This window comes from Cetorhinus maximus, chromosome 30, assembly GCF_964194155.1.
Source record: "Cetorhinus maximus chromosome 30, sCetMax3.hap1.1, whole genome shotgun sequence".
Taxonomy (NCBI): domain Eukaryota; kingdom Metazoa; phylum Chordata; class Chondrichthyes; order Lamniformes; family Cetorhinidae; genus Cetorhinus; species Cetorhinus maximus.
In genome coordinates, this window is record NC_135908.1 from 7,516,591 (window position 1) to 7,537,287 (window position 20,697).

A 20,697-nucleotide genomic window follows, 5' to 3' on the forward strand; every position below is an offset into this window, starting at 1 on the left:
TGCCAGGCCATGAGGTTGCAGATTGTGGTCGAATACAATTCTGCTGCTGCCGATGGCCCAGAGTGCCTCATGGATGTCCAGTCTTGAGCTGATAGATCTGTTCAAAATCTACCCCATTTAGCATGGTGGTAGTACCACACAACACAATGGAGGGTATCCTCAAATGTGAAGGCAGGGCTTCATCTCCACAAGGACTGTGTGGCAGCCACTCCTACCAATGCTGTCATGGACAGATACATCTACAGCAGGCAGAGCGGTGAGGATGAGGACAAGTATGTTTTTTCCTCTTGTTGGTTCCCTCACAACCTGCCGCAGACCCAGTCTTGCGGCTATGTCCTTTAGGACTCAGCCAGCTCAGTCAGTAGTGGTGCTACTGAGCTACTCTTGCTAATGGGCATTGAAGTCCCCACCCATGTGCATTCTGCACCCTTGCCACCCTCAGTGCTTCCTTCAAGTGGTATTCAACATGGAGGAGGAGCACTGATTCATCAGCTGAGGGAGGGTGGTACGTGGTAATCAGTAGGAGGTTTCCTTGCCCATGTTTGACCTGGTGCCATAAGACTTCGTGGGGTCCAGATTCAATGTTGAGAACTCCCACAGGACTCCCTCCTGACTGTATACCACTGTGCTGCCACCTCTGCTGGATCCGTCCTGCCAGGGACATGATATACCCAGGGATGGTGATGATGGGGACATTATCTGTAAGGTGTGATTCTGTGGGTATGACTATGTCAGGCTGTTACTTGACTAGTCTGTGAGACAGCTCTCCCAAATTTGGCACAAGCCCCCAGATGTTAGTAACAGCCTAAATCAATGCCGAGTGGTCCATCCAGTTTCATTCCTTATTGATACAACGGAGTAGGTTGCTAGGCCATTTCAGAGGGCATTTAAGAGTCAGCCACATTGCTGTGGGTCTAAAGTCACATGTAGGCCAGAACAGGTAAAGGCAGCAAATTTCCTTCCCTAAAGGGCATTAGTGAGCCAGATGGGTTTTTACGACAATCGTTAATTGAATTCAAATTCCATTGTGGGATTCAAACCCTGACGCCCAGAGCATTACCCCTGGTCTCTCGGTTACTTGTCCAGTGACAATACCACCACAACACTGCCTCCCCCAACTGCAAAGCCAAAATGGTTCTTCACTGACTAAAAACACACAGCACACTGAAAAGGTGAAATGCCAATACAACATCGCAGCCATTAAAACTTGGTGCTATCTGGAGTTTCTGCTCTATGGATTTATGCAGACAAACAGCAGGTGCCTACTAGTAAAACATTTGTGGCTGTCAGACTACGGTCGGGTGCACCAGCAGTTGCGAGTCATGCTAATTACAAACCTAAGCAATAAGCCACCAGAATCCCAGAGTTAGCAACATTCTTTCCAACTTTTCTCGATGAATCAGCATTTAAGACCACAGTACGTGACTATAATAATCAAGCATATCATGCCATTTGGGCTTGCATAACCTCAAATGCTCATAATTGCACCCTTCAAGTCTTTTCCAAAGCACCTAATAAAGATGGGGTAGTGCTGTCCTCTTTAATTTAAAGGCTCCAGCTTGTCCCAGTAATATGTAGTCTACAGAACAGTCCATTTGTTTTTCTCTCTTCCGCCCAGCTGCATTATGATTCTACAGCTGATGGTCACAATACAGAACTGCTCCCAAGCTGCCGATATTTACATGTAGACTTAAGCATTCAGTCCCTCCCCCACCGGTGCACAGTGGCATCAGTGTGTACCGTCTACAAGAAGTACTGCAGCAACTTGCCAAGGTTCCTTTGGCAGCACCTTCCAATCTCGAGACGTCTACCATCTAGAAAGGCAAAGGCAGCAGATGCATGGGAACACCACCGCCTGGAAGTTCGCCTCCAAGTCACTCACCATCCTGACTTGGAAATATATCGCCGTTCCTTCACTGTCACTGGGTCAAAATCCTGGAACTCTCTTCCTAACAGCACTGTGGGTGTACCTACACCACAGGGACTGCAGCGGTTCAAGAGCATGGTTCACCGCCACCTTCTCAAGGCAATTAGGGATGGGCAACAAATGCTGGCCTAGCCAGTGACGCCCAAGATATCCACAGTCACTGACATCCCAATTCTGTAACACTCAGCACCCACATACATACATTTCCAGAGGATGGGGCAGTGAGAGGTTACAGGAAGAGAGAATGGGAAGGGAAAAAAAAAAGAGTTGCTATGTAGCGATTTGGAATAGGAACCCCGGCTATTTTGAACCTACTTTGCAGCAATGAAGGTAGAGCCATTTTGGCCAAGGTGAGCTAACTCTGCACAGTCAAGGGATAGTCCTTGCTGGCATCCATATTGTTTTCAGTAGCAACCACATGGAAATAATAGCATCCATACAAACTCGCTGTTGGGAATATCCACAAGAACCTTAATGCTCAGTAGTCACCTCACCAGCCTATTTCCATCGCCCATTGTCTTGGGCCTGTCTACTTTCTCCTGATTTCTTTGCCTAGCTTCACTTTCTTAATCGATTTGAAAATAACTAGAGAAAAACACCTGGAGAGATTAATTATACATTGCTGCCTACTTCCAACTCCGTAACATCACCCAATTCTGACCTTTCCTCAGCTGATCCAGTGCCTAAACCCTCAGCCATTCCTTTTCACCTCTAGGCTATTCCAATGTACAACAGCAAAATACTGCAGATGCTGGAAATCTGAAAGAGAGAGAGAGAGAGAGAGAGAGAGAGAAAATTCTGGAAATACTCAGCAGGTCTGGCAACATCTGTGGAGAGTGAAACAGAGTTAATGTTTCAGGTCTGTGATCTTTCATCAGAACATTCCAATATACTCTTGGCCAACATTCCATCTTTCACCCTCCATAAACTTGAGCTCATCCAAGTCTCTGCTGCCCATTTTCTAACTCACACCAAGAACCGTCCACCCATCACCCTGTGCCTGAGTATCTATACGCACTGGCTCCAATTTTAAAATTCTCATCTTTGTTTCAAATTCCTCATGGCATTGCCCCTCCCTATCTCAGTAATCTCCTCCAGCCTTATAACCCTCCAAGATCTCCATGCTCCTACAATTCTGGCCTCTTACCTATCCCTCATTGCCGTTGTACCTTCAATAAACACACCTATAAATACAAGCTGGTGTTGAAATCACAATCAGAAACCATTAAGCTAATCCTTTCCTCCCTGCGTCAGGGGTACTCAAGCCAAATGTACTCCCTGACTCTGCTTTTTCCAAGATCAGACTACTCAGCAAATGCCAACACCAGAATTTGATAGTTCCTGAACGGTGTAGCTGAAACGTGCATTGACTTCACCAACCATCAGGGAGTCAATTGACGTGTTTTGATTTTGCTCTACCCGCTATCCGAACTGTAAGGGAAATACTGTAAAGCTAAGCAATGGTCTGAAACCTGTACAGGTACCAGACACACAGGCAATGACAGCTACGTTTTTACCATATTACAAATATTAAATAACTTAGGACATTCCTAATCTAGAACGATCAGCACAATAATAGGGAGTGCATTGACATACACAACCATTAGGGGAGTTCAATCAATTTTCTCCCCTTCCTATTCCATTATTTTACTAGAAGCAAAGCAATCTATTGCTGCCTCATCATTATGGATACCAGCCTGTATAGAAAGGCTAAATCAATGTGACAAAATGCAGTGAAATTGGACCTTTTAGACTTTTTCTTAAAGTTTAGCGAGCTTCAATTAAAGAATCTACAAAACAGCTGTCAGGCCTGCTTTGTTATATAGTGCAGAAACCTGACCAACAGCAAGAAGAGAGGAACAACAACTGGATGCTAAAGAGATGCAGGTGCTGAGATAGATGTGCGGAGTAATAAGAAAGGACAAAATCATGAACCAGCACATCAAAGGGTCCGTGAAGATTGTGGAAGCATTGAAGAAAGTAGCCAAGAATAGATTGAAATGGTATGGTCATCTGTTGCAGAGAGAGAGAAGAAATGTGGTGAGGCAAGTGATGGAGATGGGACTACCAGGAAGGAGAACAGGGAGGCCTAAGACCAGATGGAAAGATATGGCGGCAAGGGACTTAAACGCAGCGGGATTTGGAGGAGTGGGTGACTGACAGGGGAGATGGAGAAGGGTGATCAACCAGCATTGTGGTGATCCCAAGTAAAATGGAAGAAGTCGAAAGATGATGATGATAGTGTGTTTAATGAACTTAAGGATTTGTAAGACATTTCACTGGCAAAATCTCTTCTCAAAGTCATGTAGTTACACTGAATTAAGTTTAACAGTAAATATGGTTTTGCTCTACATTGAAAGTGTCTTTGTTTAGTCAGTAAACATCAATGCCATCACGAGAAATAGTGAGCTCACAGGGATTCGGAGGTGGGCAATGAAAGAAAGATAAATTTAAACAAAGGATGCCAAATATTCCCTCATTAGTTTGTGCACCTCCTCCTACTCAAACTCTTTCCCAGCACCTCCAAACTGTTCAACTCCTCAACTTCCTTAGTCTCAACTTTCTCTTATCTTTAAAACCCAAGCTTCCTGTCACTAACTCTAGATTCACTTTGTCTTCTTTTCTGCTCTTTTTCAACCAATCGGACTTGGCCCTTCACCTAGGTGCCTAAATATACGATTGAGGAACAAACCAACCAGTCAGCCCTGACAGTCATTACCGAGAATACATCACAAGAAGCCAACAGGCGGTTGCATCAAAACAAAAGAACGTTAAGTCAAAACAAAAAGAGGCTCTGTTATAACTCATGACATGGACTTACTGGGATGCAACCATTACGTATAATGTAACACTTTCTTTAAACTAAAATGACTCAATTCCAAGTGTGTTTTTAAAATATTTATTACCACCACTTTTGTTTAGTTAAAGTAGCTTACTCAATTGCTCATTTAATTGCACCAAAACCACCTGGCATCAATTCACAATGATGTCATCCAAGACTCTGCTACTCATGTCTTAACTCACATCAAGTCCCATTCCCCTATCACCCCTGTATTCACTGACATTCATTGGCTCCTGGTCAAACAATGTCTTGATTTTAAAATTCTCATCCTTGTTTCCCATGGCCTTACCGCTCCCTATCTCTGTAATCTCCTCCAGCCCACAACCCTCCGAGGCATCTATGCTCCTCTAATTCTGGCCTTTTGTGCATTCTTAATCATACTTGCTCCACCATTGATGGCCATGCCTTCAGCTGTCTAGGCTCCAAGTTCTGGAATTCCCTCCCTATTCCTCGCTGCCTCTCTGCCTTGCTTTCTTCCTGTAAGACACTTCTAAAAACCTACCTCTTTGACCAAGCTTTTGGTCATCTGACCTAATATCTCTTGAATATTGCTGAAAAGAGAGACATGCTGCTGAAACGTTTTGTCTTGCACTCATCAGGAAAAACACCAAGAATGCCAAATTTCAAACGATCATAACAATTTATACTACAGGAGGAAAGGGTGTTGATTGGTTGGCAAGTCAATTCTGATTGGCCAAGGCAGTGCCATGGCAAAAACAACAGGGAACTATAGGCTCCTCGAGCTCTTGGGTAATTCAAAAAGGGTGCAAGGCTTGAACATATTCTTCATTTGCAGAGAACGGGTCCCCTTGTATATACTTTAAACAGTAGAACCCTTCTCACCTCTTCTCGATTAGAGAAGGGAAGTAAATAAGCAGCTGGATTCCCAGTGATGCTGGAAATTGTTAATGTGGATATCAGATGATGACAGCATCAAGCTCAGTGTTTGGCTGTGATGGAAATGGGCTTAATTAACTGTCAAAATTGTCTTGCACATTTTAACCTCCTTTAACATTTTCTCCCGCAACATCAAACATGTGCGCTGACAGATCCCTGCTGATAGGTTAAAGTTTATGGAGCACACCAATCTTGTCTCCTGACCAAAGTAATGTCCTACAGAGGAGTTCTCACCTCAAATTTCTACTTGCCTTTATGGCACTTTTTTGAATAACAGAATTCAGTTAAACAAATGTTCTTTGCCAATTAAAATAAACAATGTGTTCTCAGTGATGAAAGGCGATCCAGAAACTGGATCCAGAAATTGGAAAATATCACAAGATTTTTTAAAAATTCATTCATGGGATGTGGGCATCGCTGGCTAGGCCAGCATTTATTGTTCAGAGGGCGTTTAATAGTCAACCACATTTCTGGTGGGTCTGGAGTCACATGTAGGCCAGGCCAGGTATGGACAGCATATTTCCTTCCCTAAAGGACACTAGTAAACCAGATGGGTTTTTCTGACAATTGGCAATGGTTTCGTGGTCATCAGACTTTTAATTCCAGAATTTTATTGAATTCAAACTTCGCCACCTGCCATGGTGGGATTCGAGTCGGTCTTAAGAGCATTACCCTGGGTCTCTGGAATACTAGTCCAGTGACCATGAAAGCAGAGCTGAGTCCCAGTTCCAGCACAACAACAGATCATATGGAGATAACACACACACACACACTTCTTCTTGAGCAGTCCCTTGGGCTCAGTCTAGCAGATGGCTAAGTGATCTGCAGTCTGCCACATACAGGGCAGCAAAGGCACACATACACACAGAGGCGTGCATGCACAGACACATGAACACACAAAGACATTCATAAAGAGACAGAAAAACAAAGTTATACAAAATTAAAATATTAGACAATATATTGAAAATAATTTTTTTGCTTTAGACAGTGGGAAAAAAAGCATTGGAAATCTAAAATAAAAACAGGAGATGGTGGTAATACACAGCAAGTTCATCAGCATTTGTAAAGAGTAAAGTTCAGTTAAAGCTTTGAATAAAAGCCCCCTCTATAGCAGTTTGTGTTGGTCAATCTTATAAAAGCAGTCTAATGCTGTGTTCATCATTTAAATGAAGGGTCTTAACTTGGCTTGTTCAGTCTTATCGAAGGCTCCACTATACCCCACTCATTTTTGTGTGCGAATTTCTAATTCCGATGAAGGTTATATTCCAAAAAGTTAACCTGCTTTTCCCTTGCAAACAATTGTTTTGCCTGGTTATTTTACTCTACTTTTATTGTTGTTAATAGTAGCAAAATAATCCACTTCTTGGTTAACATGTTGTTATCAGAGTTGTATGCTGCTTTAAATGTCACTGCTAGAGGACGCTTGATTACAGGGTCATGTACACTGTGAAAAGGCCTCTCAAGACACAGAGGAGCGATTTCTCTGAAATGACTTATTTTTATTTCCTCTTGATTAAACTACCACAGTACAATGAGCAGCTGAAGGGGCTGCTAACAGCTTTCTCATTAAACAGAGTGGGACCTACAAATGGATTAGCAGTCAGTCGCTTGCTGTCTTGCCAATAGCTCAGCAGAAAATCCACCAGTTAGCGATTTCAGAGCTGGAATCCGACACTCTTAATTACAGTCAGGATCACAAAGCAAATTTCACCCTGCTTTATTCAAATTCTAGGGGTATTTAGCGATTATTATTTAGCAATTATATAGCAAAGATTTGGTTCCAGGTACTCACAGAGATCCGCGCTGGGACAGTTATTCCTAAAGCATGTGTAACACAAAACCATAAGCTGCAGATGACTACCCAGCTGAAATATGACAGCTGCTTAACTTAATACTATAACTGGGCTTTAAAACTGTCGCTCTTTACAGTCCGCACATTGCTGGATAGTCCAAGGCCAATATCCTATTTGATGTTGTTTTCAATTGGAGTCCAAATGCACAATCACTCTAGAAGGGGATAGCAATAACATGGAAGTCCTGCTTAGCTTTTAAGTTTCAAACTTGCATGTAATTGCCACTCTAAACAATATGGGAAAAGGCCCACTGGTTCATCTAGCCCATCCCATACAGTCATGATGACTTGGGCATCAAGTGTCAGCCCTGGCTCAGTTAGTAGCACTCTGGTCAAAAGATCAAATGAGTTCAAGTCCCACTCAAGAGACTTGATCACATGATCCAGGTCGATGCTACCAATATAGAACTGAGGGAGTGCTTCACTGTTGGAGGTCCCTTCTTTGGGATTAGCATCCTATGTTAAACTGAGGTCCCACCTGCCCTCGCCACTCCACTGTTTCAAAACAAAGAGATTTTCCTAGTGTCTTGGGCAATATTTACCCCTCAGCCAATATCACCAAAACAGATTGTCTGGTCATTATCTACTGGTACTTGTGGGTTTGCTATGTGCAAATTGACTACCATGTTTTCTAAAATATAACAGTGACTACACTTCAAAAAGTACTGCGTTGACTGTAAAACACTTTGGGACATCCTGAGGTGGTGAAAGGCACAGTGTGGATGGAATCTTGTGCCCTCCCATGTGGCGAGTTTGGTGGCAGGGGTCATTTAACCAGGCAAGAGGTGGAGACCCCGCCACCTTCCCACCTCCACCCCGAATAAGTGCGCTGTGGGGGGTCCATGGACAGCCTTCCTACTCTATCGCCAATTGAGGTCCTAAATGGGCAATTAATGTCCACTTAGGAGCCTCATCCTGCCACTGCTTGTATTAACCCAGCAGCAGAAAGTTCTAAAGAAACACTGCGAGACCCTCACAGCCTTTTCATTCTCTAAGCCGATAGAACAGCCTCATTTTATTTTTAGGTTCCAGATAGATTACATGTAAACAACAGGAGTTCAAGACTCAAATCGCTTCCACTGTACTTTATACAAAACCAAGGGATGGAAAATGCAGTTCCCTCGCCACCAGATGTGTTTGTGAATATGAAAGGATTGCCTGGCATTTCTGCAGCATTTCTCAGGGTGTCACGTTATGAATTGCTGCCAGGTTCATCGGCTCCGCTTCTGGCCCATGTATGGCAGCAGAGATTACAGCAATTGGAAAGATTGGAGGCTCTTTTTCTTCAGAAAAGTAAAGACTAAGAGGTGACCTGATGGGCTTTAAAATGATCAACGAGTTGGAAAGGATAGATGCAGAGAGAATGTTTCTACTTATGGGAGAATCCAAAACCAGCGGCCATAAACACCAGGCAGTTACCAATAAACCCAACAGGGAAATAAGGAGATATTTCCGAGAATGTGGAACTGACTCTTACAGGAAGTGGTTGAGGCAAAAATCTTAGATGCTTCCAAAAGGAAACTAGATGAGAACATGAGAGAAAAGGGAATAGAAAGCTGCTCTGAAAGGCTGAGATGAGGGAGTTAGAATGGGAGGAGACTTGTATGGAGTTTAAACAGCAACGGAGTAGATGGGCTGAATGCCTAATTCTATGTCGTATATTCTATGTATTCTTTCTCTTTTGTAAGGTGCATAGCATTAGCATAGAGCTATTACCACAAGCATGGGGAAACTAGAAAGGAACAAAAAGATGATCGAGCTGGATAAAGTAGAGTGGGAGGAGGCTTGTGTGGAGCATATGCTGACATAACGCAGTTGAGCCAAGTAGCCCATTTCTGTGCTGTAAATAATATGCAAAACCACATTTCACATTCTGATCAACTTGCTCATTTAGTCATTTCCGAAGGGCACGATGGTAGAAATATAAGAATATCACACTGCCATATTAAGGGATACCCCTTTGCGATTGGGTTGAGGCACATCTTCCTTCAGAGGGACTTATTTTGTATCTAAACAGGGCTATCATTGCGCTGCAAATGCTTGTCGGGACAGTGCAGAGGGATATTTAGTCTGCATCTAACTATGCTTTCCAAGCCTTAGAATGTTTAATGGGAAACTGTACAGATAGCTTGATTCTGAATCTAACCCATACTATGCCTGCCCTGGGAGAGTTTGATGGGACAGTGTAGAGTGAGCTTAATTGTATCTAAACAATGCTGCACCTGCCCCCGGGGCGTTAGCCCTCACCTGAATGAGCACAAAAATCGTTTTTTTTAAAAAAAAGAATGTTGGTGTGTCTTGACCTAAATTAAGCTGTAATAATCAAATGCAGTAGGGGTTTAAAACATTAATTTCCAGGCTTTCCCCACGATTGGGTATCCCTGACATTTGTTTTAATGTGTCAAGTCCAGTTGTATGCCACAGAAGGCTGAAATTCAGTCTGTGCTTTTGACTGAAAGTTAATGTTTTACCCTTTAGCCCACTAATGCTGCACTTCTTCAACCAGGAATTGGGAACAGGAGTCAAAAAAATCTGCAGACTCTGTTTTGTGCTCTGTTGCAGCATGTTTCTGAAAACTGCAAATTATATAGGAAAATAAATCCAAAACTGCAAACATCTAGAGTTGATAAAACTGTGGTATAGGATTGTCAGACCGCTACTTATAAATTTTTATTTGACTGCTCGCTGAGTTGAGAGTTGTTACTGCAGAGGGTCACAAAACATTTTTCCACTTCAAGTTAGCCTGCAACTAACATTAGCAAGTTAACTTGCACCAAATTCATATTATACAGATTACCTAGTGGCCTGCCAGCACATGAACTGGCTCAAGGCAAATTATCAAGGGGTTCATAGAGTCATAATGGCACAGAAGATGGCCATTTGGTCCATGCCAGCTCTCTGTAGGGCAATCCAATCAAAAAGTTCCATTCCCCGCTCTAACTCTGTAGACCTGAATGTCTATTTCCCTCAAGCACCCATCAATTTTATAAAGAATTGCACTTCAATACTCTGATATCAAACCATCTCCTAAAGAAAGGCTTCCAATTGTACAACACTTTTCACCACTTCAGGACATCCCAAAGCACTTTACAGTCAATATGGACAGTAATTTTGAAGTATAGTCACTGATATAATATAATGTAGGAAATGCAACAAAGTTGCATACAGGAAGCTCCCACAAACAGCAATGAGATAATGACCAAATTATCTGCTTTGGTGATGCTAGTTGAGGGATAAACAAATCCAAAAAGATGTTTTAAATCCACCACGGGGCAGTTGGAGTCTTGGTTTCATGTCTCATCTGAGAGATGCACTTCTGAAAGTGTGGCACTCCTTCAGAACTGCACTGGAGTGCTACCCGAGACACTCCTATATAACCCTTTTTCCCAAACTTCAAAATTATGGAACTTGTTCTCTCCCCGAGTCTTAGCCTCATCCGAGAATCCACAACGTAACTTTGGTGTCATCTAATTATGACTTCATTTAGCTTGTTTCCCTTCTACTCTTTCCAACTTTGATGATGTCCAGGACATTGGGACTTAATTCTTCACCTAGGTTGCTCAGTAATAAACAATAAACATGGCCTTATCAGTGAATGTGACATGGGAGATGGGAGATGTGTACGGTGGTGCAAAATGGGGGTTTTTTAGTCAACTAGTTGAGAAATGTTTCCAGTTAACTGCAACCATATTCAAGAAGATGAACTAGGTTTGTGAAGTCACCTCCAAGATGATAACCAAAAACTTAAAAATGTAAGTATTGCTCAAAACAATCACTACAAATTATTCTTCAAGCAGTAATATTTTTTTTTCACAGGATGTGGGCATTGCTGGCTAGCTAACATGCTGCCCATCCCTAATTGCCCTTGAGAAGGTGGTGAGCTGTCTTCTTGAAACGCTGCAGTCCATGTGGTGTAGGTACACCAGGAAGGGAGTTCCAAGATTTTGACCCAGCGACAGTGAAGGAATGGCAATATAGCTCCAGCTCAGGATGGTGCATGCCTTGGAGAGGAACTTGCAGGTGGTCATGTTCCCATGCATCTGTTGCCCTTGTCCTTCTAGGCGACGAAGGCTATGAAGTTGGAAAGTGCTGTTGAAGAAGCCTTCCCAAGTTGCTGCCGTGCATCTTGTAGATCGTACACACTGCTGCCACTGTGCATCAGTAGTGAAAGGAGTGAATGTTGTAGGTGCTCGATGGAGTGCCAATCAGGCAGGCTGCTTTGTCCTGGATAGTGTCAAGCTTCTTGAGTGTTGCTGGAGCTGCAGTCATCCAGATAAGTGGAAAGTATTCCATCACACTCCTGACTTGTGCCTTATAGATGGTGGACAGGCTTTGGGGAATCAGGAGGCCAGTTAGTCACTGCAAAATTTCCAGCCTCTGACCTACTCTTATAGCCACAGTATTTATATGGCCAGTACAGTTCAGTTTCTGGTCAATAGTAACCCCCAGGATGTTAATTGTGAGGGATTCGGTGATGGTAATGTCATTGAAGGTCAAGGGGCTATGGTTAGATTCTCGCTTGTTGGAGATGGTCATATGTGCCACAAAAATGCCAGGCAATGTTACTTGCCACTTATCAGCCCAAGCTTGAATGCCATCAAGGACTTTCTACATATTGACATGCTTCAGAATGAGGAGTCACGAATAGTGTTGAACATTCTGCAATCATCAACAAACTTCTGACCTTATGATGGAAAGAGGGTGAAGCAGCTGAAGATAGCTCAGCCTAGGACGCTACCCTGAGGAACTCCAGCACTGTGATGATTGCCCTCCCACAACCATCTTTCTTTGTGCTAGGTATGACTCCAACCAGTGGAGAGTTTTCCTCCTGATTCCCATTGACTCCAGTTTTGCTAGGGCTCCTTGATGCCACACCTGGTCAAATGCTGCCTTGACATCAAGAGCAGTGGCTATCACCCAAACCCTTGAGTTCAGCTCTTTTGTCCATGTTTGGACCAAGGCTGTAAATGAGGTTAGGAGCTGAATGGCCTTAGCGAAACCCAAACTGAGTGTCAGTGAGCAGGTTATTGCTCAGTAAGTGTGCATTGATAGCACTGTCAAAGGCACCTTCCACCACTTTGCAGACGATTGCAAGTAGGCTGATGGAGCAGTAATTGGCCAATTGGATTTGTCCTGCTTTTTGTGGACAGAACATAACTTTTGGCAGTTTTCCACATTGCCGGGTAGATGCCAGTGTTGTAGCTGTACTGAAACAGCTTGGCTAGGAGCACGGCAAGTTCTGGAGTGCAAGTCTTCAGTACTATTACTGGGATGTTGTCAGGGCCCATAGCCTTTGCAGTATTCAATACCTTCAGCTGTTTCTTGATATCACCTGGAGTGAACTAAGTTGGCTGAAGACTGGCACCAGTAATGCTGGGGACTTCAGAAGGAGGCCTGGATTGATCATCTACTCGGCACTTCTGGCTGAAGATTGTTGCAAATTCTTCAGCCTTGTCTTTTGCACTTATGTGCTGGGCTCCCCCATCACTGAAGATGGGGGTATTTGTTGAGCCTTCTCCTCCAGTTAGTTGTTTATTTGTCCACCACCATGCATGACTGGATGTGGCAGGACTGCAGTACATAGATCTGATCTGTTGGTTGTGGGATCGCTTAGCTCTGTCTATTGCATGCTGCTCACACTGTTTGGTAAGCAAGTAGTCCGGTGTTGTAGCTTCACCAGGTTGACACCTTATTTTCAGGTATGCCTGGTGCTACTCCTGGAATACTCTCCTGCACTCTTTATTGAACCAGGGTTGACTTCCCCGGCTTGACGTTAATGGTAGAGTAAGGGATATGCCAGGCCATGTGAGGTTATAGATTATGGTTGAATAGAATTCTGCTGCTGCTGATGGCCCACAAGGCCTCATAGATGCCCAGTTTTGAGTTGCTATGTTGATTGCAATGAGTTGGCCTTTAGTCAAAAGAAATTCACAGCACTAAACCAAAGTTCTGCTACGCTCACTTCCTGTTAGTTGTGAAAGTGGCAAAATGAAAGCTTTGACAAACATTCAACAGAAAACAACACATCTGCAAAAAAAAAGTTCACAAGTGCCTAAAACTTCACAATTACCTGCAGTAACGGGAAAGTTACAGGCTTTGTTTAAATATCAATTCTTTCAAAAGTAAACACAAACAGACAATATTAGACCATTTTGCAGGATTGCTTCACTTACTACAAGGCTTCAGGCTGCCACAACCCCAACAGGAAGGCATTAGGAGGGTGGTATCATCTGCCTAACCAGCAGGTTGAAACATCCTTCCCAAAGCAGAGCTCCTCCAATGACAACTGGCTACTAGTGCCACTCTAAACGGGAACGCCGGTGCATATCATTTGGGATGGATAGCTTCAATGTCAACAGCAAAAACCCTGATGTATGACATACAATCATTAGTCACCCTCGACTCCCAACCTGCAATATACAGCAAGTAACCTAACACCACAGGGTGTAACATCACCGATGCAGAGCCCACATCATTGAGCACATCTAACAGATCAAGGTGAAATAATTGTCAACGCTTATGATTTTCAATATAAATAATTCCAATTAAAGGCAATGTCAATTTTGCTCAGTCACGAAGGTCGATTTCTTCCAAAATTAGCTCATCGCATCAAAGAAAAAATAAATCGACACCAGAGTCTTAAGTACTCACTACACGGTCCGTAAGACTCATTTCCGAGTGAAGTTTCCTTCACTCTGTACAACCTCCATCTTTCTGGCTTCATTCAATATTTAGGCCCCGGTTAGAAACGCCCCTAGCAACCTCCCGATCAACCTAACCTGACACCGGAAGTTGCCTGCTTCATGGTTGACATCTTAACCTGATAGCGGCCGGGGCGCGCGGCACCAGGTGGGGCGTGGGGCTGTGACGTCAGCTTTCAATCAGATCCGGAGATCATCTGCAGGTCTTGGGTAAACAGCGCCAGCTGAAAGCTTGGAGGCGTGGAGGTGTAACTGCACCCGCAAACCTGCTGGAGCCCAACTTCACCCACAAACCTGGCAATGCCCCAGAGTCCCAGCCACACCCACAAACCTGATACTAATCCAGAGTCCCAATCGCAACCACAAACCTGGCAATGCCCCAGAGTGCCCAACCACAAACATGAACCTGGCAATGCCCCCAGAGTCCCCAACCACAAACATGAACTTGGCAATACCCAAATTCACAACCTCACCCACAAAGCTGGCACTACCACAGAGTCCCAACTGCAAAAACAAACTTGGCAATACCCATCGAACAAACCGCCCGAAGAAGTCTAGCTGGACAGAGTACTGCTAAACGGAGTACTTGCTTAACCCAGGGAATTTGGTGAGGGAAGGAACTCGGCACAGTGAGGGAAGAGGTGCTGTTTTGGTCTTTTACAAAACAAGGAGTGGTTCAAAATATGGAGCAAGAGGCAGGTGATCAGCTAGGTGAATGGTTGCTGGTTTTTAAAGTTTCTTTTCTTCTCTAAACTGGGGCAGTAGTTTAAACTTGTGCCAAGGAGATATAAGTACTGTATTATAAATTTATAGCTTAACTAGTTAAACTACTTGATCTAACTGCAAATAACCATTGAGTGATATTTCTAAACTTGAAACTCTAATTAGTTAAATAAAATGCGGTAAAAATGCTTGGCCGGTGATGTGTTGCACCTATGGTACGTGGAAGCTGGTAGACACCAGTGAGATCCACAGCAACCACATCTGCAGAGTGTCTGCAGCTTAAGGAACGTCAGCTCAGAGCTGATGAGCTGGAGTCTGACCTTCCAACACTGCAATGCGTAAGGTGGGGGAAAGTTACCTGGACACTTTGTTCAGGGAGGCAGTCACACCCTTGGGTTAGGTACTACAGATCTGGCCCATGATTAGGGACAGGAGGGTATGACTACAAGTGCAGCAAATATGAGGATCCAGAAGGTAGCACTGAAGAAGGTACAGCCCTTGCCCTTGTCCAACTGGTTCAAGGTTCTTACAGTCTGCGTGGACAAGAGCAGGGACTGCATTGATGATGAGAAAACTGACCACAGCACCACGGTACAGGGGCCATTCACGCACAGGAGTAAAAAGGAATGTAGTAGTAGTAAGGGACAGTATACTTAGAAGGAAATTACACTTCTCTGCAGCTAAGAGTGTGAATCCTGAAGGTTGTGTCACTCACCAGGGTTACGAATATCTCCTTGGAGCCAGAGAGGAACTTGGAGTGGGAGGGGAAGCATCCAGTTGTCATGGTTCATTTGGATTCTGTTACAGACAAGGTTGGGAAAGAACTGAAACCCTTGTACCCTTTTTTCCCTGTATGGTTTTGGAAAGGGAGTTGTGTGTTTCTTAGCCCCAGAGTGTACGCAGTTAATTTAAAGAACAGCATCAAGCTTTTGGGATTACTGTAGGATTCCTTCAAATAGATGTTACTCGCTTATAGTTTCTTTTTACCAGGAGATCAAGTTTCTTTGCAGGTGAACTTGGAACAGGAATCAGGCTGGGAGACTTTTTTAGATGTAACAGTCTCCAGGTTTAAAAAGACATGGGTCTACTGCCTTTTCTGCTGCTGATATTCTGTAGCTGGTGGTTGGTGTAGCCTGCTTGAGTTTCTCTCAAGATCTTGAGAGAAGGTCAAGATCTTCTTGTGTCAATTTATCATGAAAAGAAATGCAAAACCTTATTCTTTTTGCTATTTTTAAAATGGACTTTCTGCTGAACCAAAAAAGAGGGCTGCTACAAGTCACATGACCAACAAGAGTTACAAGAGCAAAAGAATCCTCCTCTCATCATCATGGAATCTCACAGCCAATTGTAAGGACATTGTAATCACAAAACCAGGGGGCTCACAGATCAAAACTACATAGCTGTTAAAAGACTCATCTCACACCTGGGACTGTCCAGGTCCATTTCAAAACGGGACCATTGAGGGAACAAAGGACATCATTTGCATCTTGAGTAGCTTAGCTCCCCAGCAGAGTCAGAGATTCTCCCTAGACAATGGCTTCCTGACACAAGAACCTCAACGTGGATCGTAACTCTTTCAAAAGCTTATGATTGGGACATTATCGGTCCTGAAATCAAAGCCAGTTCCAGACACTGGATAAACATCCCTTTTGAAATCATTGTGGAGAAAGAAGGTCATATGGCTTGAGCGACCATTTTGAAATCTCTATATTCCTTTTGAGAACTGAGAAATCCTCAGACTGCTATTTTAATACCAGCTGGAAAAGGTTTCAGCAGACCGCCTGAGCAAGAAGCTAGTTACCACCTCTCAACTCCTCAAAGCCTGCTTGATTTTAAAAGTCTCTGATCAACGTTTGCCAAGTGGTTTAAGCATAGGAAGCCCATTGTGCTGCAGCATCATTCGTTTCAAAGATTTTTGTGTTGTTGTCTCCAACCAGAAACATATCTGTGCTGAACATCATGAAGGAAATACCCTCCAGACTTTGACTTCTCAGACTCTGGGCCTCACATGAACTAATATTCATTTCTGTAGTTCTTTTACTGTTACTATCCATGCTTGTAAAACTTTCTTTTTTTCTAACCCCCATCCTTCTTAGTGTGTGTGTGTAGTAGAGTGGGACATTGCGAACACTCCTCCCCCGGGTTTTGAATGTGAATAAACTAACCTTCTGCGTTAACCATAATGCAAATTTTTTTGCAAGTTATTAGTAAACTGGATCATACAAACTGGGGGGGTTTGAGAAAACATCACAGCAGACTAATAAAAAATTCAAAACATCTTCTGCTATGGACAGTTGGTGAGAGAAAAGACATTTAGCTTGCCTGTCTCTGCTGTCCATAACAGTCTTGAGGTAAGTGCAATTTGTTATCTGTAAACAGTTTCAGTCACATGATCAAGTTCTATTGTCCACCCAAAATGATCTGGATCTGAAACCATGGCTACATAATGGAGATAATGGATGAGTTCTTCTCACTGACTTAGGATGAATTGGTTTCTGCCCAGCTCTCATTGTTCGGGTTCCAACTCAGAGACGTGGAGTCTAGACTTGTGGGGAGAATTTTCTCCCCGTCAGGGGGGTTGTGCAGGGGCGGGCGCAGAACTGATCGGCGCGCCTGATCGGCTGAGCGCCACCATTTTACATGGGCGGGCCAATTAAGGCCCACCCAGCGTGACGCGTGCCCGGAAGCACTGAGCGCTCCCTGTGCGAGCATGGGGGGGGTTGCCTGAGTTAGGGGTGTGCCTTGCGAAAGAGCACAGAAATCTCCCTGAGGCATCTCTATGTCTCAGGGAGGTTAATTTTAAGTTTAAACAGTCTAATAAAGTGACATAAAAATTTTTATGACATGTCCCCTCATGTGAAACTGTCACATGAGCTGGGACATGTGCATTAATTTCAATTAAAAAATTTCTGAAAATTTTAAATCATTCCTAAAACCTCATCCTGCCCGTGGATGAGGTTCCATGAAAAATGCAAAGGCCGCCTGGGCTCTTCGCCTGCCCCCTCCGCCGACCTTAAGGTTGGGCGGGCAGCTTTCTCAATAGGTTTAATTAGTTCATTAATAGCCTTAACAGGCCTTTGACAGTTCGGCGGACTGAACATCTAAATGATGCGCGGTGATGTCAGGACACACGCCCTACATCACCCCATGTAATTTTATGCCCCGCCCCCACTCGCTGAGCCAAAGATTCAGCCCCGTGTTTTTGGTAAATCCACAAAGAATAGCAAGTGTAAATTCCACAGATAGTATTTGACTTGGTCTGTCTATTTGTCATGAAGAGATATTAATGTCTACAATGTTTTTGGAAATTATTTTTTAAAATAGAGTTCTAGTGAGGTCTGTGTCTCTGTGTGTGTTTTAATTAGATTAAATCCAGCTAGTCTGGGTGCTTTTATGTATAGTAGTTTTGAGATGTCAATTAGGTAAACATAAGGAGGGTAGAAGGTAAAGTGTAAATTTGCATTTGTTAAAAGAAACCATGCAAGACTGCGGGTAAAATCCTACACCTACATGGAAGATGTCAAGCAAGGTGTTTATTTTTTTTTGCTTACTAATAAAATTGGTGGGATGAAAGGATGTTATTGTTATAAGAGGTAAAGTTAAAAGCCGAGTGATACAATGGGAAATTTACATTCAAAGAGAAAGATATGTATAAAGGAGAAAGGGGGTTGTGTGTAAGGCAGAGGCATTTTAAGATCCAACATTCCCCTGGATTCCCAAGTCTGCACTCCGGCAACTTTAGCTTTTCAGCCACACTGAGCAGAACACCACTGTTGCAAAGGGTTACCTTTGACCCAATGACCCACAGCATGGAATCACCAACTTTCCACTGCCTTTTTACTCTCCAGGGCTTTCCCCAAGCCCTCAATACTTGAAGCCTGCCAACCACACCACTTTTACTGCTTGGAGCCTTTTTCTTTGCACCTGTCCCCAGTGGTTCCAAGTGGTTTCCTCCTCCTGGTGGCTCCTTCCCCTGTTCTCTCTCTCTCCAACCTCTCCCTCCCCCTTACTCTGGTTCCCTCTCTGGTTTCCCTCTTTGGGACCTCTTCCTGTCCCCTGTTCCTATCCCCTGTCTGGGAATCCTCTCTGGTATGGCTCTTGGGTCCTGTGATCTTGTTTTCGACCCATTTCTTTTTCCATGCAGGCCCCCTGCGAACTTGACCCTGGCCCAAAGAACTCCAAATGCTGGACTGCTCATGTGCTGCCCACACCCTATCCGTGCACGCGCGGAAACTCTCGGGGCATGCTGAGACTTGTAGTTCCCGGCCTCCGCTCTGGAAACAGGTAAGTTGGGATTTCTTGACAGAAGGGAGTGTGGTATATTACAGCTGCCTCTCTACTGTCCTCTGTGTTGGGAGGTGTAAATAAAGTTAGTTCGTTGATGAACATACATATGAGCAAGGAGCAGGAGTAGGCCACTCGGCCCCTCGAGCCTCCTCCGTCATTTAATAAGATCATGGCTGATCTGATAATAACCTCAAATCTGCATCCTGCCTACCCCCGATAACCTATCACCCCCTTGCTTACCAAGAATCTTTCCACCTCTCCCTTAAAAATATTCAAAGACTCTGCTTCCACCACCTTTTCAGGGAGAAAATTCCAAAGACTCACGACCGTCTGAGAGAAAAAAATTTCATCTCATCTCCGTCTTAAATGGGTGACCTCTTATTTTTAAACAGTGACCCCTGGTTCTCGATTCTCCCACAAGAGGAAACATCCTCTCCACATCCACCCTGTCAAGACCCCTCAGGATCTTATATGTTTCAATCAATGGCTGCTTAACAGGTCCATATATTAATTTTTTCTAGGTGCAATACACAACAGTCCCGACGGCAGGAAAATATCAAAGCTGGCAAGAATATGCCCTTTATTTGCAGTCTTCGTTGATATGCTGGGTCTTGGCCCAGTTTCCAACCCTTTCAAGGCTTATTAAATTATACTGCGCTGCTAACTGCTGCATAGTAGGGTGATTTGCACCAGTGCATTTTAAAACTTTGTACATACTTTAGATTCCTTTCAAGCTACAGTTACTGAACTTAAATCGAACAATCATTCTTCAAAGAGTTTAATACTTGCAGCTATATAATCAAGGGGTTTTATTTGCTATTAACTGAACAGTTGAGATCAAGGAAAGTTATTGCCTGCAGTGCTACCTGCCATATAAAGCTATTACTCATTTTGTTGTGTATATCACATTTCCTTAAATACCTAGTTAAATAAATAAAGGCCAGTGACGGTTGATCCCTCCACCATTACCCACTGCTGTCAGTTTCCCACAGCACCGTCCCATGACCTCTACCACCTAGAAGGACAAGGGCAACAGACACCAGAAGTGTGAGGTGATGCATTTTGGGAGGACTAACATGGCAAGGGAATACACAATGAATGGTAGGACCCTAGGAAGTACAGAGGATCAGAGGGACCTTGGTGTACATGTCTATAGATCCCTGAAGGTAGATAAGGTGGTTAAGAAGGCATATGGGATACTTGCTTTTATTAGCCGAGGCACAGAATATAAGAGCAGCGAGGTTATGTTGGAGCTGTATAAAATGCTAGTTAGGCCACAGCTGGAGTACTGTGTGCAGTTCTGGTCGGCAAACTATAGGAAGGAAATGATTGCACTGGAGAGGGTGCAGAGGAGATTCACAGGATGTTGCCTGGGCTGGAGCGTTTCAGCTATGAAGAGAGACTGGATAGGCTAGGGTTGTTTTCCTTACAGCAGAGAAGGCTGAGGAGGAACCTGATAGAGGTTATT

At 43.8% G+C, this 20,697-nt stretch overlaps 1 protein-coding gene across 8 annotated transcripts in view; it reads right to left on the minus strand.

Moving 5' to 3' along the window:
• ppip5k1a (diphosphoinositol pentakisphosphate kinase 1a) overlaps nt 1-14,283 on the minus strand; it is a 123,273-nt gene extending 108,990 nt beyond the window's left edge. For 7 of the 8 annotated variants that reach the window (XM_078532362.1, XM_078532361.1, XM_078532358.1 and 4 more), the window contains exon 1: nt 14,170-14,283. Coding sequence is in view for 1 of the 8 variants with exons in the window: in XM_078532360.1 (XP_078388486.1) it covers nt 14,170-14,190 (21 nt within the window). In the remaining 7 variants the exon portion in view is untranslated. The remainder of the gene's footprint in view (nt 1-14,169) is intronic. The other variant, XM_078532360.1, reaches the window with a different exon arrangement.
• Between the last annotated feature and the right edge of the window lie 6,414 nt (nt 14,284-20,697).